Genomic DNA, 27,718 nt, shown 5'->3' on the forward strand with positions numbered 1-27,718 from the left:
GTCACACTTGCTATTAAAGGGGTTTTCTGCTTTCAGGAAAGTGAACCCCAAGAGCTCTAAAATACTTAAAATAACTTACAAAGCAGATACCCATTTTCCCCAGCTCCAACACTGGTTCTCAGTGTTTTGGCTGCAATGGTGATGTCACTTCAACAGCGTGCACAACCGCTGTAGCTAATCATTGAGCTAGGCCGCTCATGCCGTCTACCTCGGCACAACTGCTGAGATTAATGACCAGCTACATTGGTGATGCACGCTCTCAAATGTGACTTCACCGCTGCAGCCAAAACACTAAGACCTAAGAAGCAGAGGTTGGACCTGGAGAGAGTGAGTACCTACTGTGTTTGTTATTTTTAGATATTGTACAGCATTTAAGGGTCCACTTACCTGAAAGTGGAAAACCCTTTTTATGCCAAACAATTACAAAACTGATATTTAACAATTATAAAGGTTAATATGATGTAATGTGATGTAATGTCTACCAATTCCAAAGACTTTTAACTAGGGATGAGCGGACCCATGAAAGTTTGGGTTCTGGTAACCGACCCAAACTTTATTCCAATGTTTGGTACGGGTACCAGAACTGTACCCGAAACTGACTCAGAACCCGAACCCCATTCCAAAGAATAGGGACCCGGACTTTTGAGCTAGAAAATTCTCTCTCTCTCCCTCTCTCCGGACTTCCCCCGGAACTCAAAAAATTACAACGGAGTTCCAGGAGAAGTCTGTGTTCTGCGTTTAGCACCGGACACTAAGTGTCCAATGCGAACCCCGAACTTTTAAGTTCGGTTTCACTCATCTCTCTACTTTTAACCATACACAAGTTTGGAAATGTTGCATGTAAATAAGAACAATGGAGGCAGAAGCTACTTTATTGATATTAACTGTCATCCATGTAAAAGAAAGCATGCCATTCAGATTACATTATTTCTCTATAAATTATCCAAGAAATTAATAATTGAATTTACTGAATGCCTCGTCAGATATTGGTGTTGCACATACATGTTGGATCATTTTTTTTTCACAAATAAAACACATACCCATTATACCAACCTATTTATGATGTCCAAAATTTAATAAATCCCCTAGAAAATAAATGTATAGAATCAAAAGAAATTCAGTTGGGATAAATAGCAAAATAAACAATGTGATCAAAACAAAAAATAGGGGCTAAACAAGTGTATGAAATATAAATGAATAAAGTTTCTTAATAAACATACACAGAGATATAAACAAATGTAATGGGAAAGATCAGACCGAAAGATAAACCTCAGAAAATCTACATGGTATAATAGTCCATAGTTAGACCAAAGACAAATTATGTAAGAGGCAAGAAAAAAAATCTCTCTTTTTTTCTTTTGGTTACATTGTTTATTTTTGCTATTTGTCTCAATTCACTTTCTTTTGGTTCTATATGTAACTATTATAATCTTTGGTGCTATTCACAAGTGTGTGTTTTTTCATGGACCGTGTGTCCTTGCAAAGCTAACGGACACTTGTCTGTTTTTTCCCGGTATCAAAGATCCAAAGGACCAATAGATACATCACACAGATGGCATCTGTGTGCCATCTGTGCACTTTCCATATTTATCATCGCAAAGGATAGCAGAAGCTTTGTAATTTAGTTATTTCTCTACCCATACATGAAAAACACTGATGACACACTGATGGTAAAAATGGAGACCCGGAACAAACACTAATAACACACTGATCCAAATAGTGATGACATGAGTACCATTTTTTAAACTACGTGTTTAAACATGGACAAGAGAATGAGGTCTTTTACATAGGACAACTAGTTTTCTAGTCTCATATATTAAACTAACATTGTTAATAAACATATATTGTTAAACATTTACTGTTACTTTGTGCAATAATGTTGATAAATACTTAAGCAATGCTGCTAAACTTAATTGAGGGCTAACTTAAGCAGATTTTTCTCACGTGTAATCTCCATACCGCACCAAGGGCATGTCCTTCTTCTATAGTTTGCTGTATTTCTGATTGGCGAGATTCCATCAGTGAAGGCTATGAAGGCTTAAATTCTTGGAGTTCGATTCATTCGAATTCTGGTGTAAAAAGCAGTGAAAGCAGTGATAAGTTGCAAAGTTTTCGCACAACTGAAAGCTGCATTAAAATTTTGCAACTTTTGGTGTTCCGTAGCGTTTTCACCCAGCAGGAAGATTGGGATGAGATGAGGATGTGGCGACCGCCGCTTTTCAAATTCATGGGACTGGAGTAAGATTTGTAGCGAGACGTCAGTTGATACTGATTCATTTAGAGGCCTGTGTCTCTTAATGGCTCAGGACTCTTGCACTCCACTCTGCCCCCTCATCAAGACTAGCATAAAGATGTTCACACCAGTCTTGATGAATCGGAGCCATGATCATGTTTAAGGGACAACTATCTTCATAAAAGGAAATTCGCCCATGAGCGAAATATTAATTAAGAAAAATGTTTCCAGATTTGCTCATCTCTAGTGACTAGTCAGTTGCTAACCATATAGATTCTGAATAGGCTATCAAATTGATGGTAACTATGACTGAAATTCTTTATCCAGCAAAAAAATAACATTGCTTATATTTTAGCTGTTCGTTTGAAACATTTATCAATATATTACTAAGGTTGGGTTTACATATATCACTACTTTCATGGCTTAGGCACAAGTTGAGAATGCCGTACTCCAGTCCAATGCAATGTTCTAATTTTATTGCTATCATTTTCTGAAAAGGACAGATATAATAGAAAACAAAATGAAAGGGGTTATCCAGGTTTGGTCCAAAAGTCTCCAGTCATTCTATGTGACTGCAGATTTGTGAATCCTGTCAGGATTCTCTTGAGCCGGCGACAGAAGCGGGCGGTCATGTGACCTCAAGTAAGTGATATGCATACTCCCTGCCACATTCTGACTATACGTGCACTGCCTCACTTATTTCACTTGTATTGAGCAAAACCGTGCACGTCTAGTCGGAATGTTGCCAGGAGTATGCATATCATTTACTTGTGGACCAGCACCGTAGAATCCTGACAGCGAGCACTGTGTGCGATTTGAGGATTCCAAAATTTCAAATCAGATCACAAAAAATAGATCAAACACATCCATGGGTATATACATTAGTCTCACATAGAAAAAAACCACCTAAAAATTAACCTTTATTAATTTGCATTAAAAATGCCTCAAGGCTCACAATAAATACCAAACACTATAAACCAACCTACATCAGCTATGATCCAATTGATTCCAATGTTATGGGAGGAAAGTTTAGTGTACACTCAAATGGATATACTCATCAGGTATCTGACACTAAAAACCAATCCTCCTCAGTTTGTGATGGATCATCAAAAACATAAATCACCACTAAACAAAGCAGCCAGTAAAGATATTTTCTCACTACTTGTCTATTAATGTTCCACAAAGAAACAATGGTTCTGGATATTTATGGCATACAAATGAAAGTATACACACTGATACACCTGCTCTATTAAAAAAGTGTGCAAACAATTAGCATATCCGAGCCATTACTATATGAGAACCATGTTCAACTCCAAACTGACAACAGACAATAGATCAATAATACCCATATTCCGTACACAGTGGAGGAAATTAGTCCCATACAATACATGAAATACATATATGAATCATAGAAAACAGGCATGGATATCCAATTGTATTCTACCATTTGTCAACATTCAGAATACATAATACCTGCTCTGAGATCAAGATAAATATGCCATATGCCAATTGAAAAATGAAAATATGACTTATCTCAAACATATGGGAAATATTGCCTCCCCAGAGTCCTTATGGGGTTCCATACTCCTCATAATCCTTGATGCATTTCCCCTTTCTTGATTAGGTTCATCAGGAGGACCAGGTAGACATTTGGGAATGATATGGTGTTCTGCTGATGACTTGCAGTCCGTCCCATACTGCTGCTTCCCTTGTTTAAATACACACAATTGTGCCTACCCATCAGCCACTTCCCCATTCGTGGGGAGAAACTCCCCCATAAGTGCTCCCTACAACATTGTCCCATATTATTGTACTGCACATGTCCGTGATCAAGTATCCACTAGAGGTATTTTAGAAACACTGTGCACGCGCAGGTTTTACCATGGACATCATGGCTGGGAAAACTCAGACACGCCTCCAGACACAATCACTAGTAGAGATGAGCGTTGTTCTACTCGAACTGTTCGCCAATCTCAAATTCGAGCTGTTTTGGGCGGTGTTCGAGCCGTTCGGCGAACACGAACAATTTGAGAAAAATTCGGCTGTTCGAGGTTATGTTCGATAACTGTTCGTGCACCAAAATCATAACTGGATTTTTTCTCAGTAATGATGAAAATTAATGTTAATACGCAGTTTGAGTGTACAGCGGGGTGGGGGGAGGGGCAGGGGATGGATCTCTGCAGGAACAATGAAGATCTCCATTTTTTTTCTCTTTCCCGCATTTGCAGTGGGGAGGTGCAATCTGTCAGCCTATCAGCAGCGCACACACGGAGCGAAGTGCTTTTTTTCACACAAGCAAGGGCATGTGTCATTGGCAGTGTATGTCACATGTCCTTGCCCTATAAGACCAAGCCATTTTCCCCGTCGCCACCATTTTCTCACTGCTGCAGCTGCGTGTTAGACGGCACCGCTGTTGCTGTGTGCGCTATACCTTGTTAATTTCAAGCCAATTTTCGCACAAATATACAGATAGCTTGGGAGTAGGGAATAGTTGTGATTGCAGTCCTTTTAAGGACTAGGTTACAGCATTTCCTACGACTTTTATCAGGGAGGTCTGTGCTCTTAAATAGATAGGTTGTGGGAGTAAAGACTAATTGTAATTGGAGTCCTTTTCAGGACTAGGTTACATGAGTTCCTATCAGTTTTTGCCAGGCAGGTCTGTGCCAGTGCTGTGCAAGTTTTTTTCACAGCATTTGGCTGAATCTAGCAAAGCTAATCCTTTTTGGCCTATTGCAGAGTGTGTTAGTCAGTGGAGTAGCCTATCTGTGTTGCAAGATATAACACCTGTGTATAGAATACCAATTTTTTTACTGCACCTAGTGAAGTAAAATCTTTTGGGCATAGCATCATTCTATTAGTCCATCTATACTGACCTCCATCAGGTTGCAAACTGAATATAATTTTTTTCTGCATCTAGCTCTGAAAAAATATTTGGGCTTCTAGCAGTGTGTGGGACTTGGTCTATTAGTCCATCTATACTGACCTCCATCAGGTTGCAAATTAAAAATAATTTTTTTCTTCATTTAGCTCTGAAAAAATATTTGGGCTTCTAGCAGTGTGTGGGACTTGTTCTATTAGTCCTTCTATACTGACCTCCAGCAGGTTGCAAATTGAATATAATTTTTTTCTGCATCTAGCTCTGAAAAAATAGTTGGGCTTCTAGCGGTGTGTGGGACTTGGTCTATTAGTCCATCTATACTGACCTCCATCAGGTTGCAAATTAAAAATAATTTTTTTCTGCATCTAGCTCTGAAAAAATATTTGGGCTTCTAGCAGTGTGTGGGACTTGGTCTATTAGTCCATCTATACTGACCTCCATCAGGTTGCAAATTAAAAATAATTTTTTTCTGCATCTAGCTCTGAAAAAATATTTGGGCTTCTAGCAGTGTGTGGGACTTGGTCTATTAGTCCATCTATACTGACCTCCATCAGGTTGCAAATTAAAAATAATTTTTTTCTTTATTTAGCTCTGAAAAAATATTTGGGCTTCTAGCAGTGTGTGGGACTTGTTCTATTAGTCCTTCTATACTGACCTCCAGCAGGTTGCAAATTGAATATAATTTTTTTCTGCATCTAGCTCTGAAAAAATAGTTGGGCTTCTAGCGGTGTGTGGGACTTGGTCTATTAGTCCATCTATACTGACCTCCATCAGGTTGCAAATTAAAAATAATTTTTTTCTGCATCTAGCTCTGAAAAAATATTTGGGCTTCTAGCAGTGTGTGGGACTTGGTCTATTAGTCCATCTATACTGACCTCCATCAGGTTGCAAATTAAAAATAATTTTTTTCTGCATCTAGCTCTGAAAAAATATTTGGGCTTCTAGCGGTGTGTGGGACTTGGTCTATTAGTCCATCTATACTGACCTCCATCAGGTTGCAAATTAAAAATAATTTTTTTCTGCATCTAGCTCTGAAAAAATATTTGGGCTTCTAGCAGTGTGTGGGACTTGGTCTATTAGTCCATCTATACTGACCTCCATCAGGTTGCAAATTAAAAATAATTTTTTTCTGCATCTAGCTCTGAAAAAATATTTGGGCTTCTAGCGGTGTGTGGGACTTGGTCTATTAGTCCATCTATACTGACCTCCATCAGGTTGCAAATTAAAAATAATTTTTTTCTGCATCTAGCTCTGAAAAAATATTTGGGCTTCTAGCAGTGTGTGGGACTTGGTCTATTAGTCCATCTATACTGACCTCCATCAGGTTGCAAATTAAAAATAATTTTTTTCTTCATTTAGCTCTGAAAAAATATTTGGGCTTCTAGCAGTGTGTGGGACTTGTTCTATTAGTCCTTCTATACTGACCTCCAGCAGGTTGCAAATTGAATATAATTTTTTTCTGCATCTAGCTCTGAAAAAATAGTTGGGCTTCTAGCGGTGTGTGGGACTTGGTCTATTAGTCCATCTATACTGACCTCCATCAGGTTGCAAATTAAAAATAATTTTTATCTGCATCTACAGTACCTCTGAAAAAATATTTGGGCTTCTAGCAGTGTGTGGGACTATTTGTATTAGTCCATCTATACTGACCTCCATCAGGTTGCAAATTCAAAATAATTTTTTTCTGCATCTAACCCAGCCAATAGTTTTGGCCTAATACCACAGTTTGGCCACTCAGCTCTGCTCGGTTACCATCCATTGTTTTTTTGTGCAAACAACTCCAGAGTTGTGAATTAGTTAACCACCAAAATGAGTGGAAAAAGGCCTGCTGCTGGTGGAAAGGGGAATAGGCGTGTTGGGAAGGGGAAAAAAGGTTGTGTCCGTGGGGTAGGTGTTAAAGCAACAGTAACATCTGCAGAAGAAAGACCATCTTCCAGCCAAACTAAAATGTCTACTTCTTTTAGCGGACAATGTGATAAGATCCCTTTCTTACGGCCACGCCAATCGCTACAAATTCCAGATGAGGCACAAAAACAGCAGGTGCTTCAACGGATATCAAGTGCTCCTTTAAGTGGGCTCTCCTCCACATCAACTTCAACATCACAAATACTCCAGTCCTCAAAGGTGTCACCCAAATCGCACTTGCTTCCTCACAGCTCCCAAATCTCCAGCTGCCCGTCTGAGTATGAGGTAGAACAGATGGTTGAGTCTGCAGAGCTGTTTACTCATACTATAGCCTGGGAATCAGAGGTCGACTCCAGCGCTTCTGTGAATCCAGATGAGGAAATATTCTGCACTGATGCCCAGAATCTTTATGAGTCGGATCCAGGACCAGACGCAGAAGGTTCTGACCATAATGTAGACCCTCATTCCCAAACTGTAACTCCTGTTGGTGGAGACAATGAGGAAGACGATGATAAGACTCAAATACCTGATTGGAGCGACAACTTTAGTTTTTTGTCAGGGCAGGAACAGGTTGGCTCTGAGGACGACGGGTGTGATAACGCACAGGGTGATGATGATGAGGTCGGAGATCCCACTTACTGTCAACCCACAGTCAGCCAAGAGATGAGGTCAGCAGAGGAGGTGGAGGAAGATGCTAGTGACGACGAGGTCAGGTTGCGCCTTCTTGGACAGAGACGTAGTACTGGAAGCACGTCAACAACTGCATCCTCAAACACAACTCTGCCTCTCACCACAAGTCGTGGTGGCTCTTCAGGTCGCATGGGTGCTAAGCCTTGCATAGCCTGGGCATTTTTTCAGATCGATAAAGATGACCCAACTCGTGTTATCTGTAACATTTCTCAGCAAAAGCTAAGTAGAGGCCAAAAAATACATAGTTTGAGTACTTCATGCATGAACCGGCACATGGACATGAAGCATAAGTTGCAGTGGGAAGCTCAGTGTGCTACAATGCGGCCTAGCCGGCCGGGCCAATCACCGTCTGCCATATCTTGTGCATCCGCGGCCTCTTCATCCTCTGTGACTGGGGGGACAGCAGTCACACCTGTTTTGGGGCGCAGACCTGCCACCTCTTTACCCGCAACAGCCAGCGTGATTGGCAGGTCATCATTTTCTTTGGAGGTGGTAACACCAGCTGGTGTTGAGCGCTGTCCGACATCGATAGCACCACCTTTGGATCAAGGTAACCTAACATGTCCGCCTGCATCTTCCTCACAGACCGGCAGTTTGCCGGGGACACCCTTATCAACCCCGTCTAAGCACAATAGCCAGCCCTCGGTCCCTCAGATGTGGACAAGTAAAAGACCATTTCCTCCTAGCCATGAGAAAGCTAAGAGGTTGAATTTCACCATCTGCAAGCTCTTGGCTACAGAAATGCTGCCTTTCCGCCTGGTGGACACAGAGGATTTTCGAGACCTTATGTCCGTCGCAGTGCCCCAGTACCAGATGCCCAGTCGGCACTACTTCTCAAAGAAAGGTGTGCCTGCGCTCCACCAGCATGTCGCACACAACATCACCGCTTCTTTGAGAAACTCTTTGTGTGACAGGGTGCATTTCACCACAGACACTTGGACGAGTAGGCATGGACAGGGGCGTTACATGTCGCTGACTGGGCACTGGGTAACTATGGTGACAGCAGGACAAGGGGCTGCTGTCCAAGTCTTGCCGTCCCCACGAGTTGTGCGTCAATCCTCTTTATGTCAAAGTTCCTCCACTGCTTCTGCCTCCTCAACCTCCTCTCGGTCTTCCACCTGCACCCAAAGCCTGTCTGGTCATGCCACAAGCTTTCTAACTGCGCAGAAGGGATCCTGCACACCTCCTTACTATGCTGGCAGTAGGGCTCAACGTCATCAGGCGGTTTTTACATTGAAATGTCTGGGAAATGTGAGTCACACAGCTGAGGAGTTGTGGTCAGCTCTGGAGAACCAATTTCATGAATGGTTGTCTCCACTGGACCTGAAACCAGGGAAGGCCGTGTGCGACAATGCTGCAAACCTGGGTGCGGCCCTTCGCCGGGGCAATGTCACACACGTGCCTTGTATGGCTCACGTGTTGAACCTGGTTGTCCAGCAATTTTTAGCCCACTATCCCAGATTAGATAGCCTTCTGCAGAGGGCACGGTCGCTGTGTGCTCACTTCCGCCGTTCGCATCCCGCAGCTCAGCGACTTACATCTCTACAGAAGTCGTTGGGCCTGCCACTTCACCGGCTAAAATGCGATGTGCCTACCCGGTGAAATTCAACTCTGCACATGTTGCAGTGACTGTGGCAGCACCGACAAGCCCTGCTGCAATACTTTCTGACGTATAGCCTGGGCCAACGAGATTCAGAGGTGGGGAAAATCACGCTGGAGGAGTGGTCTCAGAGCAGGGACCTATGCACCCTTCTGCACAGTTTTGAAATGGCGACGAAGATGTTTAGTGCTGACGATGCCATTATCAGCATGACTATTCCGGTGATTTACATGCTGGAGCACATGTTAAACAGAATTCGGAGTCAGGTGGTGGCACAAGAGGAGGTGGAGGAAGTAGAGGAGGAGGAGTTGTATGCGGAAGGGCTAACATCTGCAAGGTCCAGACGGTCGGCAGCACCAAGGCGGCAGGCATGTGAGGGTGGGGGAGATGGTTTTACCAGGGCGCATGGTAGCAGCCAAACTAGTGAGGAAGGTGCAGGAGCCCAGGAAGAAGTGGAGGACGAACTGATGGAAGACTCATCAGATGAGGGAGACCTTGATCACATTTCTGTTGTGCGAGGTTGGGGGGAGAGGACAGAGGAAGGAAGCATGATTGTTACCTCGCCACCAACACAACAGGGACTTGGTGCTCCTGGATGCGCAACACACATGAGTGCCTTCTTGCTGCACTACCTGCAACATGACCCTCGAATTGTGAGAATTAGAAATAATCCTGACTACTGGGTTGCCACACTGTTAGATCCCCAGTACAAAAGTAAATTTGCAGAAATTATTCCTGCCATAGAAAGGGATGCACGCATGCAGGAGTATCAGCAGAGACTGTTGCAGAATCTTACATGTGCTTTTCCACAAAATACCAGTGGTGCACGTAGTGAATCTCACAGTTCCAACTTGCCAACCGTGGGACCGTCAAGTGTTCAGCACTCAAACCGTAACAGAACCACAGTATCTGCTGGTAACATCAATTTTGCGGAATCATTTCACCACTTTTTTAGCCCATCCTTTGCAAGGCCACAGGAGACAAGAAGTCTGACACATAGTCAACGCCTAGAGACGATGGTACAGGAGTATCTCCAAGTAAACATTGAAGCCACGACTGTGTCACTAGACCCTTGCTCTTTTTGGGCTTCCAATCTGGATAAATGGCCGGAGCTAGCCACTTACGCCTTGGAGATCTTGTCATGCCCCGCAGCCAGCGTTCTGTCTGAACGTGTGTTCAGCGCTGCTGGTGGTGTGCTGACAGATAAGCGCACGCGGCTCTCCACTGATAATGTAGACAGACTCACGTTCATAAAGATGAACAAATTATGGATCCGAAACGACTTTTCTACCCCTGTGTCATCCTGGGGAGAGTAAAAGCTTGATGATTGGTTAAAATCACCCTACCAACCGTTTTAAGCTTTCAAATTACTAATCATGTTTATCTGTATCTTGACTGGAAAATAATTTGGGCTTTGTAGCAGTGTGCAGCACTGATCCTATTAGGCCATCTATACTAAAGCTTCACCAGATTTAAAATTAAAAATAATTTTTAGCTGCATCTAGCCCGGAAAATAATTTTGGGGCTCCGAGATGCGCAAGGCACATAAGTGCCTTCTTGCTGCACTACCTGCAGCATGACCCTCATATTGTCAGAATTCGAAGTAATCATGACTACTGGGTTGCCACACTCTTAGATCCCCCAAACTTTTCGATCAACCTTTTCATTTTAATAAAGACCAAAAAAATGGTCATTTTTGAAATTATAAGCATTAGCAGGTTGTTAGAAACTGAAATCAAACAGTTTTCAACTCAAAACTTTATTCTAGGTGATGTTACATTTTCACATAGGACCCCTTGTTCGAAAGGAGCTTCTGAACTCTCTCGTCCATTGAATTTGTCAGGTTTTGGATGGTTTCTGCTTCAATTGTTTTGCATGAGGACAGAATACCCTCCCAGAGCTGTTGCTTAGATGTGAACTGCCTCCCGCCATCATAGACACTCCTTTTAATGATGCTCCAAAGGTTCTGAATGGGGTAGAGGTCAGGGGAGCATGGGGGTCACACCATAAGTTTGTCCCCTTTTATGCCCATATCAGCCAGAGATGCAGATGTTTTATGTGCAGCATGAGATGGTGCATTATCATGCAGAAAAATGATCTTGCTGTGAAATACACGGTTCTTCTTCCTGAACCATGGCAGGAAGTGCTGTTTGAGAAAATCCACATACATTATGGAGTTCATCTTTAGCGCCTTCAGGGATCCTAAAGGGGCCGACAATCTCTCTCCCCATGATTCCAGCCCAAAACATTACTCCACCTCCTCCTTGTTGGCGCTGTAGCCGTGTTTGCGTGGGGTGTCCATCAACCAGCCATCCTCCACTCCATCCATCTGGACCATCGAGCGCTGCACGGCACTCATCCGTGAACAAAACAGTTTTGAAATCAGTCTTCATGTAATGTTTGGCCCACTGGAGCCGTTTCTGCTTGTGTGAAGTGGATAGAGGAGGTCGACAGGATGGCGCATGCACAGCTGCAAACCTCTGAAGGACCCTGCATCTTGTTGTTCGGGGGACGTTGGAGGCACAAGCAGCTTCAAAAACTTGTCTGCTGCTATGACAAGGCTTTTTTGCCGCTGCTCTTTCAACCTGACGTAATTGCCTGTAGGAAAGAGTCCTCAATTTGCCCTTATCAGCACGCACACGTGTGTACTGTGAATCAGCTACATACTTCTTGATTGCCAAGACACTTCATCCTGATCATCGCACAATGTTGATTGTAGTCATGCCTTGACCTAAACACTCCACAATTTGTTGCTTCTCAGCAGCCGACACATCCTTTTTCTTTCCCATTTTGGCAGAAAATGTAGTCTGCTTAATAATGTGAGAGAGCCTTCTTAAGTAGTCTTGCCTTTCATTGGACACACCTGCCAAACTAATTAGCACAGGTGTCTGCAATTGCTTACAGTGATATAAAGAGCCCTGACACACATCACCATCAATGAGTTTAACTGACAAACAAACAAATTCTTCCCTTATCACTCCTAAACACTTTTTGTATAATAATTTGGAACGCAGTGTACATGTGCTTTTCCACAAAACACCAGTGGTTCACGTAGTGAATCTTACAGTTCTAACTTGCCAACCGTGGTCTGTATGGAGTTGTTCAATAAAGGGCCCAAAATTAAGATAACATAGATGGGAGAGGTCTCTATGAATAGGAATTCCTAAGTATTTGATACCCTGTGAGGGCCAGGCAAAGGGAAAGTTGGACTGGATGGAATCCTATATGGATTTGGGGAGGGAGACATCGAGGGCCTCAGACTTCGCTGCATTGATTTTAAAATTTTACCATGTAACAAAGTGATCTATTTCAGCCATAACAGCATGGATGGATATATGTGATTGAGTGATATATACTAGGACATCATCAGCAAATAGAGAGCACTTGTACTCGGTGCCTCCCACCTCAATCCACCTAATATTGGGGTTATGGCGAATTGATGAGAGCAGGTGCTCCGTCACTAGGATGTATAAGAGAGGGGACAGAGGACATCACTGCCTTGTCCCATTGGTGATTGTGAAAGGTGATGAAAATGTTCTGACGCACCCCCTGGGCCTTGGGACACCCGGAGCCGGACCCTTTTTGGTGGATGCTGGTGGTTGTAGTCTTCGTGGCGGCGACCCAGTTCCGTGGCTCAGGGCGGTCAAACCAGTGGCGGAACTATTTATGTGGTTTTCATGTTTAAATGTGCGACTACGCCACCCGTGGATTGCGGTCAGAGTGAACCGCCGCTACAGGGCAGACCACTGAGGCTGGTGTTGTGGGTGCAGCAGAGCGTAGCATAACTCCCCACGGGAGGAGTATAGCCTCAGGGCAGTGTATGCGGAGGATGGGGGTGATGGTGCAGGGCAGCAGCAGTAACGACACGGAGTCAGTGATGCAGTTCAGGGCCTTTACTCACAGTTCTTATTTTCCAGACCACGTCTGCAGGTAACGGCTGCCCACGTCGTACTGTGCTCACCAGGTGAGGGGCTCAGACAACTCCCAGATAACTTTGGAGCACTTCACAGGACCCCCTTTGTGTGTCCTTTGTCTGGCCTTTCTTACCAACACTTCTGTCCGGCTGCCTCGGGCCTCCTCTTGGTAAACTTGGCGCCAGTTTCCCTGACCCTATGTGGTGCCTTCCTAGCGGGTGTAGCGAGGGGCTGCGCCACATAAAATGTCAGAGCCTCCGGTTTCTAGCTGAGGGTCGTTTCCTGCCTCCACTAGTTCAGGGACCGGTCTCCCCCTTTGGCCTGACCCCTCCACGCAGGTGGATTCGGGCGTGCGGTGGCGACTCGCCCGTCCGCACCCCTGGGATCCCTTCATTCCTCGTTCCTGGAGCCTTCTCCGCTCCTCTTCCTTCCTTCTCCCTCTTCCAGGCCTGGGCCTCTGTTACTAGGCCCGCCTCCGGAGCAGAGCTCATGCAGAGCCCCTGCTCCCTGCCACTTCTGCTCAGACTTCTCTGCACTGAACTAAGATGGTGCCCACCTTTTATACTCCCTTCTCAATGCACCCAGGAACTGCTTCCTCCCTGCTCCTGCACTACAGGGTTCCCCTTCCTCAGTGTTCCCTCCCCCCACTCCAGCCAGGGACAGGGACTGTCGTGCCCATCTCAGGGGCATATTGGTCGCCCTGCCCCACGGCAATGTGGTGTAATGCATGCAGGTGTCGGGTCCTGATCCACACTCCATCCTTACCTGAGAGTGAGATATCACACCTCTGGGTGAGGTGCAATACGTCTGTAGCAACCGAGCCCTCAGGGTGCTACAGTTCCATTTATCTTCAGCCTAGGTGACGTATTGCGATACAGGGCCGTGATTTTGGCTATAAAAGGGTCCCCTAGACCCCTACCCCAAGCTTTTTAAGAGAATCATATATGGCGTGCCAGGAGACTCTATGGAATGCTTTCTCAGCATCCAACGAGAGTATCTAATTACAAATTTTTAACTGCATCTAGCCCAGGAAATACTTTGTGCCTAGTAGCAGTGTCTGCTAGTGAGCGGATTATCCCGGCTGTTAAGCAAGCTGCACCACCTGTAGTTTAGACACTTAATTTTTTCAAAGGAAATGCTTCGGGACCATGGGATACTTAGTGAAGAGCATCAGGAGGCACCCCAAGGCATAGGGGCTGGGACTGGCAGTAGGATGCCTTGCGGTGGACAGCCGAGCTCGATCCTTATAAAAGCTTTTTAACTGCAGCAGCTTTAGTGGACGCTACTGGAGCTGGAATTACCGCGGCTGCTGGCATGAGACTTGCCCTCCAATAGATCCTTGTAAATGGATTTAAAGTGTATTCATTCAAATTAGAGAGACAATTTAAATTAAAAAGCTTAGAGCTGCCTCCACCACAGGGGGGCTCGCTCGACCCACCAGCGGACAGGCACCAGTATTGGGAGAGGGGGGCTGGCCGTCAGGGTTCACCGCGGCTCTGGCACAAACCCGGCGACACGGAGGTGGCACGGGCAGGAGCGGACTGGCCGTGTCGGCTTCTCACTTTTTGGATTTTAGAAGGGCATGACATGCCTATATCTGTGTCTCCCCCTCCTTTTACTCCTCCACCTCTTTTATTTTCGCATGACTATATGTACTTGTCACTTTTCCATGTGTTAGTTATGTCTTCTGAGCAGTTTGTCAGCTTTTGGACACCTTTGAAGGTGTTTTCTATGTGTTTCTATGTGTTTTTGTTTGCCTGCCATTGGTTTTAACGGTGTTCGAAGGTGTTCGACGAACAGTTCGACGAACAGTTCGGCGAACACACGGGTGTTCGACGAACCGAACCGAACTCGAACACTACGGGGGTGGCTCAACACTAATCACTAGCGCTCCCATTACAATACGATGTCCGCGCATGCGCAGCCATCCAAGACGACAGGGAGAAGTTTACATCCTGTCCTCATTCAGCGATGCTCCACACATGGTACGATGTCACAGCCTGTATAACTACCTCAAAGGGCCAATAGTACGTATCACGCAGGTGTTCCATGTACTACCTACCACCTATAAGATGTACTCATCAATATAAATACAATTCATGGATCTTCACTGTTTTTCCCCACCTCCCAATAAAGCAACTAATGATAATCAATGTATGTACACATCAATATAAACCCAATTCAGGGATATTCACTGTTTTTCCCAGCTCCCACTAGACAACTTATAATCAATGTATGTTTATGATACTTAAAAAGGGGGAGGGGGAGGGAAAGGGGGGGGGGGGGACTCATTATCCATCGAACAGACCCTCCTGTGTAGTACCAGATACCCCATACTATACCACTATGTACAGGAAAAGGGGAAGGGAAGGGGAGGGAAGAAGGGATTAGGGTTTCTTAGAGGGTTAAAAAATAGTTCCATATATACCGCATATTGCTATGTTATTACGGGATAGTTATAGATAGATAGTATAGGGTAGCGGGAAAGGGACAAAAAAGTATTTTAATGTAGCGAATACCTCTGATATATGTAAGGATATTAAATATACCTATATACAGTTATATGAAAAAGTTTCGGCACCCCTATTAATCTTAAGCTTAATGTTTTATAAAAATTGGTGTTTTTGCAACAGCTATTTCAGTTTGATATATGTAATAACTGTTGGACACAGTAATGTTTTTGCCTTGAAATGAGGTTTATTGTACTAACAGAAAATGTGCAATCTGCATTCAAACAAAATTTAACAGGTGCATAAGTATGGGCACCTCACCAGAAAAGTGACATTAATATTTAGAAGATCCTCCTTTTGCAAAAATAACAGCCTCTAGTCGCTTCCTGTAGCTTTTAATGAGTTCCTGGATCCTGGATGAAGGTATTTTTGACCATTCCTGTTTACAAAACAATTCCAGTTCAGGTAAGTTTGATTGTCGCCGAGCATGGACAGCCCTCTTCAAATGATCCCACAGATGTTCAATGAAATTCAGGTCTGGGGACTGGGATGGCAATTCCAGAACATTGTAATTGTTCCTCTGCATGAATGCCTGAATAGATTTGGAGCGGTGTTTTGGATCATTGTCTTGCTGAAAGATCTATCCCCTGCGTAACTTCAACTTTATCACTGATTCTTGAACATTATTTTCAAGAATCTGCTTATACTGAGTGGAATCCATGTGTCCCTCAACTTTAACAAGATTCCCGGTGCCGGCATTGGCCACACAGCCCCAAAGCATGATGGAACCTCCACCAAATTTTACTGTGGGTAGCAAGTGTTTTTCTTGGAATGCTGTGTTTTTTTGCTGCCATGCATAACGCCTTTTTGTATGACCAAACAACTCAATCTTGGATTCATCAGTCCACAGGACCTTCTTCCAAAAAGAAATTGGCTTCTCCAAATGTGCTTTTGCATACCTCAGCCGACTCTGTTTGTGGCGTGCTTGCAGAAACGGCTTCTTTCGCATCACTCTCCCATACAGCTTCTCCTTGTGCAAAGTGCGTTGTATAGTTGACCGATGCACAGTGACACCATCTGCAGCAAGTTAATGCTGCAGCTCTCTGGAGGTGGTCTGAGGATTGTCCTTGACTGATCTCACCATTCTTCTTCTCTGCCTTTCTGATGTTTTTCTTGGCCTGCCGCTTCTGGCCTTAACAAGAACTGTCCCTGTGTTCTTCCATTTCCTTACTATGTTCCTCACAGTGGAAACTGACAGGTTTAATCTCTGAGACAGCTTTTTGTATCCTTCCCCTGAACAACTATGTTGAATAATCTTTGTTTACAGATCATTTGACAGTTGTTTTGAGGAGCCCATGATGCCACTCTTCAGAGGAGATTCAAACAGGAGAACAACTTGCAAGTGGCCACTTTAAGTAGCTTTTCTCAAGATTGCATACACCTGGCTATGAAGTTCAAATCTCAATGAGGTTACAAAACCAAAAAAAGTGCTTTAGTAAGTCAGTAAAAAGTAGGTAGGAGTATTTAAAACAAGAAAATGATAAGGGTCCCCATACTTATGCACCTGTCAAATTTTGTTTGAATGCAGATTGCACATTTTCTGTTAGTACAATAAACCTCATTTCAAGGCAGAAACATTACTGTGTCCAACAGTTATTACATATATCAAACTGAAATAGCTGTTGCAAAAACACCAATTTTAAGAAAACATTAAGCTTAAGATTAATAGGGGTGCCCAAACTTTTCATATAACTGTAGGATAATTTAAACCAAATTATATAGTCAAACTATGCAGGCTGATAGCCATAGTTTCTACCAATCAGATGAAACAGCAATAATTTTGTTGCTCATTTAAACCATTCGGAGGTAATGCACCTAACCTAAAGATCCATTGGCACTCTTTTTGGAGTAACAGCCTATTCCAGTCGCCTCCCCTTTCATTTTTCCGAATTACCTCTATAACACAAAAGGAAACTGCCCTGATATTGTTTGAGTGAAATTCCCTGAGGTGCTGAGCCAGGGGGGTGTCTCTCCCATGTCGTATATCCCCAAGATGTTCACCAATTCATCTTCGCAGTTCCCTTTTCATTTTTCCAATATAGTTTTTGGGGCAGGGGCACGTTGCCATGTATATGACCCCCTCAGTTTTACAGTTAGCAAAATCCCTCATAAAGAACGACTTGTCACCCCTACTATTGGTGAAACTCTTGGACGGTTTTAGCCATGGGCAGAATTTACAATCCCCACATCTAAACGTACCACACGTACTCCGTTCCAACCAAGATCCCTGTCTGGTTGGTCGTTTGTAGAGACTATGGACCAGCCAGTCCCGTAGTGATCGTCCCTTTCTGTAGGTGATACTTGGATGTTCAGGGGTGTATCCCTTCAGGTCCGGGTCCATTCCAAGGACCCCCCAGTGTTTTCGTATAATATTCATTACTTCACTAGCCCTGTTGTCAAATGTGCCGATAATCCTGGGAGGACCACTATTGTTATCTCTCTTATTCACTGGACACAGTAATTTCTGCCTATCCTGACCACTCGCATAGAGGTAGGCCGTTTCAATGACCTTATCTGGGTAGCCCCTATTCTTAAACCGGTCTCTCAGCTCACTGGACTGGGACAAGAACACCCTCTGATTGGAACAGTTTCTCCTAATGCGGAGAAACTGTCCCTTAGGAATGCCCCTTTTCAGTGGACCTGGGTGGTCACTCGACCATCTGAGGAGACTGTTTGCTGCAGTCGGTTTACGGTGGGTTCGAGTAGTGATGAGACCTTCCCGATCTCTCCCAATTACTAAATCCAAAAACGTCAATTCGTCCCCCCTCAGTTCAGATGTAAATCTCATATTGATTTCATTGGAGTTGAGATATTCCATAAATTTATAGAAGTCCTCCGCTGACCCTGACCATAGGAGGAAAGCATCATCAATGAATCGGGACCAAAATAAATTAAATGGGAACCACCAGGCTTCCTCTCGCAGCACAACAGTCTCCTCCCACCAGCCCAGGAAGAGATTTATCCAGGTTTGGTCCAAAAGTCTCCAGTCATTCTATGTGACTGCTGATTTGTGAATCCTGTCAGGATTCTCTTGAGCCGGCGACAGAAGCGGGCGGTCATGTGACCTCAAGTAAGTGATATGCATACTCCCTGCCACATTCTGACTAAACGTGCACTGCCTCACTTATTTCACTTGTATTGAGCAAAACCGTGCACGTCTAGTCGGAATGTTGCCAGGAGTATGCATATCACTTACTTGTGGACCAGCATCGTAGAATCCTGACAGCGAGCACTGTGTGCGAGTTGAGGATTCCAAAATTTCAGTCACTTTAAGTGACAAATAGTCACTTTGTGCCAAACCTGGACAACCCCTTTAAGTGTGTTGAGATTTGGCCCATTTCACTTTAAATTTGATCAACTGTTAACTGTGGTTCCGCTCCGGAGTGTTTGATTAAAATAAAAAACAGTATTGCTCTATCTGTATCTCAAAGGTGAAGCTATGCTGGAATTTTTTTATCAGAAAAAAAAATTAATTTTATTTTACTCAAGTCACTTCTTACAAAACTTGTTAATCTTGTTAAATACAAATTTAAATAATAACTATAATACAAAAAATAGTACAAAAAATATAAATTGTATGTTATGTTTTTAGTTATATAAGATCACCATCACTGCTTGTCCAATTTTACTTTCCTGCTCCATGTGGAAGCATAAACAGATAGCATCACCCCTCTAAAAGAAAAAGGAGAAGAGTTATCATCTGGACATTGTTTCCCTTTTAGGATAAATGGTTGATTGCAGTGGAACCTGGCAAATAGATGATGTGAGTTTCTAGGTTACATAACAGAGAAAGAGAGAAAGAGGATTACTATTGTATCATAATGACCTGAGGGAAAATAGAACCTTACCGTTTTCAGAGATAGCAATTAATCATGTGCTTCAATGGCTAGCTAAGGCCGGCAGAGCTAACCTTTTACAGCCATACATAGAAAAAAGCTATAGCTACACTGAAATTGCTACATAAAATGTGGCTCTCTACTATTCTATCTTAGTTTTGCTGAAGATTCATAGAGTACGGACTAAATCAAGTCATGTTGTACTCGACATAGAGGTATTTTTTCAATCATACATAAAAATGTCCTACGGATTAACACAGATTTGACTTCAAATACAGTAATAAAAAATGTTGCATTTGACATAAAAATACGTATTGGGTCAGGTTTACTAATCTTACTACATAAAGAGCTTAATGTTGAGGGGAGTCTGAAAAAAACATCAGCTGACGTTGGAGCGATGACTCTGTTGTTGTAGATGACGACGATGAAATGGAAAATTTTCCTATTGAAATTTTAAATAGCTTAACCCCATCAGGCATGCCAAGTCATTGCCTTAGACTTAAGGTGGGCAGCATTATTATGTTGTTGAGAAATTTGAATACAAAACGAGGACTCTGCAATGGTACACGATTAGTTGTAACATCATTGAATAGAAATGTTCTTGAGGCAGAGATTTTAACAGGATCAGCTGAAGGTGATAAGGCATACAGAGAGATTTCCACACCATCTGCCCTGGGCAATTCACTTTTTGAATTGGCAAACGTCTCTGTAATCTTCTAAATTTTATTTTTGTTTTCCGTTATGCTATTTACTAACTTATTAAGTATGACAACTTTGTTGTTTATTGTGTAAAAAGGCTGAAAGTGAATAGACATGGGTAATTAGAGTTAGTTTTTATTATGTAAAGCACACTTTTCTAGCTTCCGAAACGTATTTGTTTTGGAACTCGTGCTGCTAGTACTCTAATATTTAGACAATAAATTCTTAAACTAAAATATCTTAAGATGCTCAAACGTTCACACAGTCTAATTCTGGATGATGAATCTAGTGCATCTTTTTTCAACTGTATCTAACTTTACACTATCTTTTGATTGTTTCACTTTGTACTAAACTTTTGGTACCATTTTGTTCATCTTAAGCCATGCCCTTGAATGGGGTTATCCATTTAAAATTGTATGCGATTTTATATATCGGCATGTACAATTCAAGGGCTGATAAGATGTGTGCTGTATAAAAAGTCACTTGTATAGCACACATTGATGTATTTAGCCAAGGAGCTAAATTAAATGTCAGTTTTATGCTTTTAATTGTTAATTGACATCTGGTTATTGGCTGAAGCAACTGTATTTTCTTAAGACAACCAATATGGCATCAGTAGAAGTCAACTTTGCTGTATATAAAGGCAAAGGTTAAGCAGAATATTATCATTTTCTGGGATCATTGTTGGTACTTCTGGGTCATTTAGCCTTATATTGATACGTAGTACAGAAAGCCAGCACTCAATATAATCACTTAAATTAAGCTTTTATTAAAAAAGTTGAATGAGAGTAATACTCTGACAAACTAAAGCTTAAAGTAACCCTCCAGGCTCCCCTTACTAAAGCTTATTTTTCTCAATATATATATATATGGACATGACCTGAAAATCATATTTATTGGTGTTTTAGAAATGTGTAATTTCTAAATATTCTGTCCTTGCTGTAATAGAAATCAGCTCTCTATGCACTCTCTACCTGATAATCCTGTGCAGTGCTTGTGTTTATAATCCGCAGCTAATCAGAATAGCTAGAGCTATAAAAGGAAGGGAGAGGAGCATCTGGAACCAATAATAAGATAGGGGGCGTGTCTCAGACTACCACAGACTCCTTGTAGGATATTTAGTTAGTTTTTAGTCCCAGATTACAGCTCTGTATTAACGCATCTAAACTAAATAGCAGCCAAGCATCAAGATCTGTGGATTAATAGGTAAGCATCTCCTATAGGTACTAACTTACACTTAATTTTTTAACTTATGACTGTACAGTTGCATTAACTATCTTTTACGAATTCAAAGCTGAGACCATTCTGTCCTTGTTCGGACTTTTATTGAAGTTGGTGTATTTTTGGAACACATTATAAGAACTTGTACAGAATACAATTCTTTTAAATGTAATTTTGCATATAAATCCTGTGGTTTATAGCCAAAACATTATTTTTTTCATTTTCAAATAATTTCAAACTTTTGAAGTTGATTTTTATATCAATTTCCAGATGTCTGTAAAAGTATAACCACAGTATTTATGTAACCGCTGTATAGTATTAAAATACCCTTAAGTTGCTTCGAGACTGACTAGTGGATTTTAGTCATGCTCCATGCACATTTTTCTGTGGGCGAATGTTTTCAATAAGTATCATCCCTTTGGAGAAATGCAATATTTCCTTATGAGAAGGCAATGGCAGAACTGTAATGAAATAGCATATGCACACATTTATCATATTCCTAAGTGCTGTTAACTTGAAAAACGCTGGAAGATTAGTTGGTATGACAGGCTTTCTATGTGGAGAACTAATTTATAGTCTTGTCCCGGATACTTGTTCACAGATATAATTTAAATGCACATTTGTATACAACGGTTTCTGATTTCTCATATTTCAGCATGAGCACCACTCTTACTAAAGCTTCATTTTTCTTATTCTTTTCAGGGTCCTATCCAAGACTTTCCCTCAGCTTCAAGTTGAAAAGGAATATTGGATATTTTATACTTCAGACCTATATGCCATCCATTTTGATTACTATATTATCCTGGGTATCTTTTTGGATCAACTATGATGCATCAGCAGCAAGAGTTGCCCTTGGTATGATAACATTGTGACTAAAAGCATTTTGTGTTCATGAATTTAAACATAGTCCATGAACTTCAAGGTGATTTTAAATTAAAACAATAAACCTTTTATACTGTTTAAACCGTACTGGAAATTTAGGAACATAAGAACATACAAAGTAATGGTAAATGATTGTATTGCATATATATTAGTTATGCTTTATTCTATAATACACATTCTGACAATACAATCTCATTTGGCCGACAACGATCTCTTATGATTTTCCCATTTATATATTTGCAGCAGCGCATGCTTGTGTTGTAAATAGGAAGGGGGAAGTATGGTATTGTTGGTTTCCGCTTCTCTCCCCAAAAGCTAAAAGATCAGCAGTGCAAATCCAACTTTCTGAACCTTGCTTTTCCAGACATCTGTTTTCAAAGTAGAATGGGGAGGCTGTCATTCACAGTCAATAAAATGTTCTATCAGGTTAGAAGATCATGTTTTATTACATACATCATATTTATCATGTTTACCTCCAAAGGTTAAATATGGAACACAAGAGAATCTTGAAAAATTAATGTACACCCAAAATGTATTAAGAACTTTTATATTTTAGTGCTTTCTAACCTTAAAGTACATATGGGGGTTTTCAGAACTTGTATGATACACGTGGAATATTTCCCAAAGCAATTAAATATACCATTACTTTTATTTTTCAAAGTCCTTTAGAAAATGAGAACAGAATGCTGGTTGCTATGTGTATCTGCCAGAGATGATCACATATTTTGAAATTCTAATTTTACAGCCTTGGCGTATTTTTCACAAAAAATCAATTTGCAGAGGATAGATTCTCCATAAATCGCATGTAATCGCATGGAACCTTTAATTGACCAGAAAACATGTGTAACAGTCTGTGGTCTCTTAGGACTGTATTGATCCCTGCATCCCTCCATGTATCTGACTATATATAAAAGGTGGTACCTGTGGTAATCAACAGTATGTTTAACAACACAATACACTTACCAACTTTTTAGGTTTTTTAATTTGCAAAAAGAGTCCAAAAATTATTCCTTCTTTAGGGTAGTTGCCAGCCTTGCTGCTGTTTATACACAGATGGTGTCCACAAAAGAAGCCATGGCTTTTTTGTACAAGCGGTGGCCCATACATTTTTCCTGTTTGGGAAATAGCAAAAAGTTTGTTAAAAGAAAAAATTATAGTTTTTTAACAAGCCTTCCAAAAATTATCCTTGTGATGGGATCACCAACAGGTTTGCTGTTTGAAAAGAGAAGAAACTGTGAATTATTAGCAAGCCAAGCAAAATTATCCCTATTGTTCTAGAATCAAGAACAGGTTTACTGTTTTCAAAATGAAGCCATCCTAAAATACATTTTTACACAATGGACAAACAGGTGATGTATGTGATCATCTATCATCACTGTCAGTGGATGTTGCATTGGCAGGGCAGTGTAGAATATGGCAGGGCAGGCAAGGAGATACCTGGAAGTGTAGGGCCAGCACTGGCAGCCCCAGCAGCAGCAGTATTTTATAGATGCAAAACACAGTAGACAGATAGGAGATTTGTGTCTGTCTGTCGACAGTGGCAGTGACTGAAGTCACACACTGTAGAATAAGATGGGACAAGACTAGGAGATGCCCAGCTGGGTGGGGGACACTTGTGCTGGTGGCAGCAGAACAGTGGAGAGCATAATGGAAAGGTAAGCAGATACTACAGCTGATTAAATCATTGGCATCAGCGGGAGGTGAATAAAAATCAACACTGATCCATGACTGATTCACTTTTGACAAATGAAAGGTTTTCCATCCTTGTGGAGGATAATCTGGTCTGCTTGGGAGTGACAAACCCATTTATTTTCTTGTAAGGTGGTGGACTACAGTAAGTATTATGTCAGCAACTTCACCACCAGCAACGTGACCAGATGAGAATTGAGCTGGCACATGGATGACTGGGAGCACCTGTTTTCAAAACACACAATCAGGGATAGATACCTAGCAATGCGATAATTAAGGGAAACAGGAGTATTAGTAGTATGAATACAACTAACAGTACTTGTGAATGTTGATGATGGTGATGAAAACATCGATCAGGTACTAATTGAGGATGCAGCCTGGGTACAAGAAAGAAGAGCATGAGGAAAAGGAATAGTTGTTGGCCTTCTTTCTTTTCCAAAAATGAGCAGAGTATATCACCTCATGTGCTAATGGAGAGACGTTTTTCCTAGTCTATTCAAATCTTGACATCCATGGATTATTTTCCTGCTGCAGATCCTTTAGACTGGCAAAATATGGAAACAACTCCAAGACCAGAGATACCAGCATATAGAACTTGCCACGAGCAGGCCCATGACTAGGGCTCTCAGCCTCTTTTGAGCCTCATACACTAACAGTATGTGCAGCATCACTTGCTCCCAAGTTGAGCACAGAAGAAGCCCCTAAGGATCTTTCAACCACACATCACTTACGCTGTATATCATCAAGGCTGACACTCCTCCTTTGATGACAACACCTCTTTGATACCCCAATCTGGTTCACTAGGTTTTAACCAGACCCTTTATCATCATCCCTAATTCCTTGAGCTTCTTATTTTCTCTGCCTGATTTCTTCACCTCTATATTTTCCCTCACTCAGAGTGCCACTACCACTGCCAATGTCACTACCACCACGTCTGACAGAGCAAACACTGCTTGGAATTTAAATCGTGTCCACCATTTCCTCTTGTTCCTTGTCATCCAAGTACAAAGGCTGACAGTCATGTGACACAATAAATCAACTTGAAGTTGTTATAAAATATCTTCCTTAGCCCCAGGGCTATGTAGGTTAGAGGACTACTAAGCAGCTGAACAGGTAGAGTTGTAACGGAATTGACGGAATTGAAAGACCTCTGTGTGAAAGATTAAGTGTTGCAGAGGATTTGTACATGGAACATGGACTCAAACTGGCAATGGTTCTGTCAGAGACAACATAATGCTAATGTGACTGAGATATATGATTTGCCATATATTCCATTAAATATTCTGTTTGCTTCCCAGTAATATCCATGTCATAGGAAAAGCAGGCCAATTTTGACCTGCATTTGGTAGTACTCATATCTGGATGGTTTGTGCCAGCAGTGGCAGTGTTTATCAGTGTTATGTTTTGTTTTTTTACACTACCCCATCTGCTGCTAGTGACACTTTTTCTTTTACCATACATATTGTACACAAGTAGAAATTTGGGGAAATATTGTATCACAATCATCCAACCTTGACAAAAAGAAATGAACAGGAAATTTCATTGAACATGTGATACTCAAAAAGCCAAATATAACAACAACCCACCAGTAGTATTGGTGTGGCATGTACCAGTCTCAAATTTGACTACTTCAGCTGCTGTAATAAAACATTTCTACACAGTTAAATTAAATCCACCTTGCCAAAAAGAATGTAAATAAAAATGCCAAGTAGGTACATGCTCAGAAAACAAAATGCAGCAACAACACACAGGATTGTCTTAGCATGTATGGTTGTCAAATTGGACATCATAAAAAAGTATGCAAAAATGTTAACGTGTACTTTTTCTTTTACCGTTTTTAAACACTTTTCTACCTTTCTTGACCAAAAGGCCATAACCAAAATATGCTACATTAGTAGGTAGATACATCTCCAGAGAGAAAAATATGGTAACAGCCTTTAGAGTTGTTGGGGTTGTAAAAATTTGACTGGTAAAATAGGTATGCAAAAAGTAAAATTTGATTTTTTCCCTATTTTTGTTACACTATTCCCCCACCCTTTGTGGACTGTGTGGGTACACAATATTGTGAAAGGGTCCATGTGGGGACTCCTTTCTGCATGGGGGCTTTATGGGAACGTAATACTATGTAAGGGGATTGTGTGGGGACTTCTTTCTGCATAGTAGCTGTATGGGGACATCATTCTGCATGAGGGCTGCAAGGGGACTTTTTTCTGAAAAGGGGCTGTGTGGGAACATAATACTGTGTAAAGGGGCTGAGTGGGGACATAATACTGTGTAACTGGGCTGTGTGAGGACATAATACTGGGTACAGGGGCTGTGTGGGGTCTTACTTCTGCATGGTGACTGTGTGGGGACATCTTTCTGAATGGGGGCTGTGTGGGGACATAATACTGTGTAAGGGGCTGTGTGGGGACATCTTTCTGCCTGGGCATTGTTTGGGACATAATACTGTGTATAGAGACTATAATGTGACATTATTCTGAGTGGGGGCTATGTTGGGACTTATTCTGTGTAAGGGGGCTGTGTGGGGACAAAATACTGTATAGTGAGGTTTTGTGGGGACGTCACACTGTCTAGGTGGGCTGTGTGGGGACATCATACTGTTTGGGGGGCTGTTTAGTGACGTCACACTATGTGGGGACACCTTACTGTGTGTGGGGACTATGGACATATTGCGTTGGGAGCTGTTGATCAAAATACAAGGGCTGTATAACAGGAGTAGTCTGATTTACGGCTTTATATAAACTTTATAAAAAGTTTTATATAAACTTTATAAAAAGCAGTAAGTTATATGGTTTTGATTAGCTTCTACATGTAAGAATACATATTACAATGAGCCCTATCGTAACATGTACTAGCAATAATATCTAGTCAACAGACTTAATTCTGCCTAAAATTAAATGATAAAAATTGATGTAAAACAATAATAAGCAGAATTATGTTCGGCTGGTTGGTTCAGCCTTCCATAACAGCCACACTATCTCATGTGACCCTTTGGGAAAATTTTATTGCTTACCCCTGGCTTACTGTATTGTCGTAGAGTGTACGGTTATCAAATTAGACTAGTAAAACAAGTAAGCAAAAAGTTAAATGGGTATTTTTATTACTATTTATTTTTTTATTTTTTAAAAGCTATTCCCTCCTCCTTGACAAAGAGGTCCTAACCATAAATTAAACTTTGGTAGGTAGGTAGGTACACTCCCAGAAAGCAAAATATGGCAACAGCCAACAGTATTTTGGTGCATATAGTTGTCAAATTGTTCTAGTAAAACAAGTATGCAAAAAGTTAAATGTCTTTTTTTATTAAAAGATATTTTTTTAGTTCTTTAACAAAATGAAACCCCCTCTTTTCCCAGAAAAGATGTAATAATTAATGCTAGGTAGGTATTTGTCCCAGAAGACAGTACCTACAGCAGAGTACAGTATTGGTCTGGTGAGTATGGGTATATAATTGGACTAGTAAAACAAATGTGCAAAAAAAACAAATTGTAACTCGCACACTTTGGGAGGTAGACAGTTTCATTGTAATGTCTGGAATTTTGAGAATTTTCTTTTGCCTTTGCTAGAAATAAAATTAACCCTCTTCACTAAAAGAAATTTACAAGAAATTAAAAATTTGTTTAGTATCACAAGCTAACAAGCACATGTTCTCTGGCTGATT

General features: G+C 41.7%; 1 protein-coding gene across 1 annotated transcript in view; it reads left to right on the forward strand.

Moving 5' to 3' along the window:
• GABRB3 (gamma-aminobutyric acid type A receptor subunit beta3) overlaps positions 1-27,718 on the forward strand; it is a 279,637-nt gene that overhangs the window by 213,590 nt on the left and 38,329 nt on the right. The window contains exon 7 of the mRNA XM_073664539.1: positions 22,189-22,341. Within this exon, the coding sequence (XP_073520640.1) occupies positions 22,189-22,341 (153 nt within the window). The remainder of the gene's footprint in view (positions 1-22,188; positions 22,342-27,718) is intronic.

The sequence above is a fragment of the Phyllobates terribilis genome, unplaced genomic scaffold, assembly GCF_046119375.1.
Source record: "Phyllobates terribilis strain yellow unplaced genomic scaffold, ASM4611937v1 Scaffold_2__4_contigs__length_985480577, whole genome shotgun sequence".
Lineage (NCBI taxonomy): Eukaryota > Metazoa > Chordata > Amphibia > Anura > Dendrobatidae > Phyllobates > Phyllobates terribilis.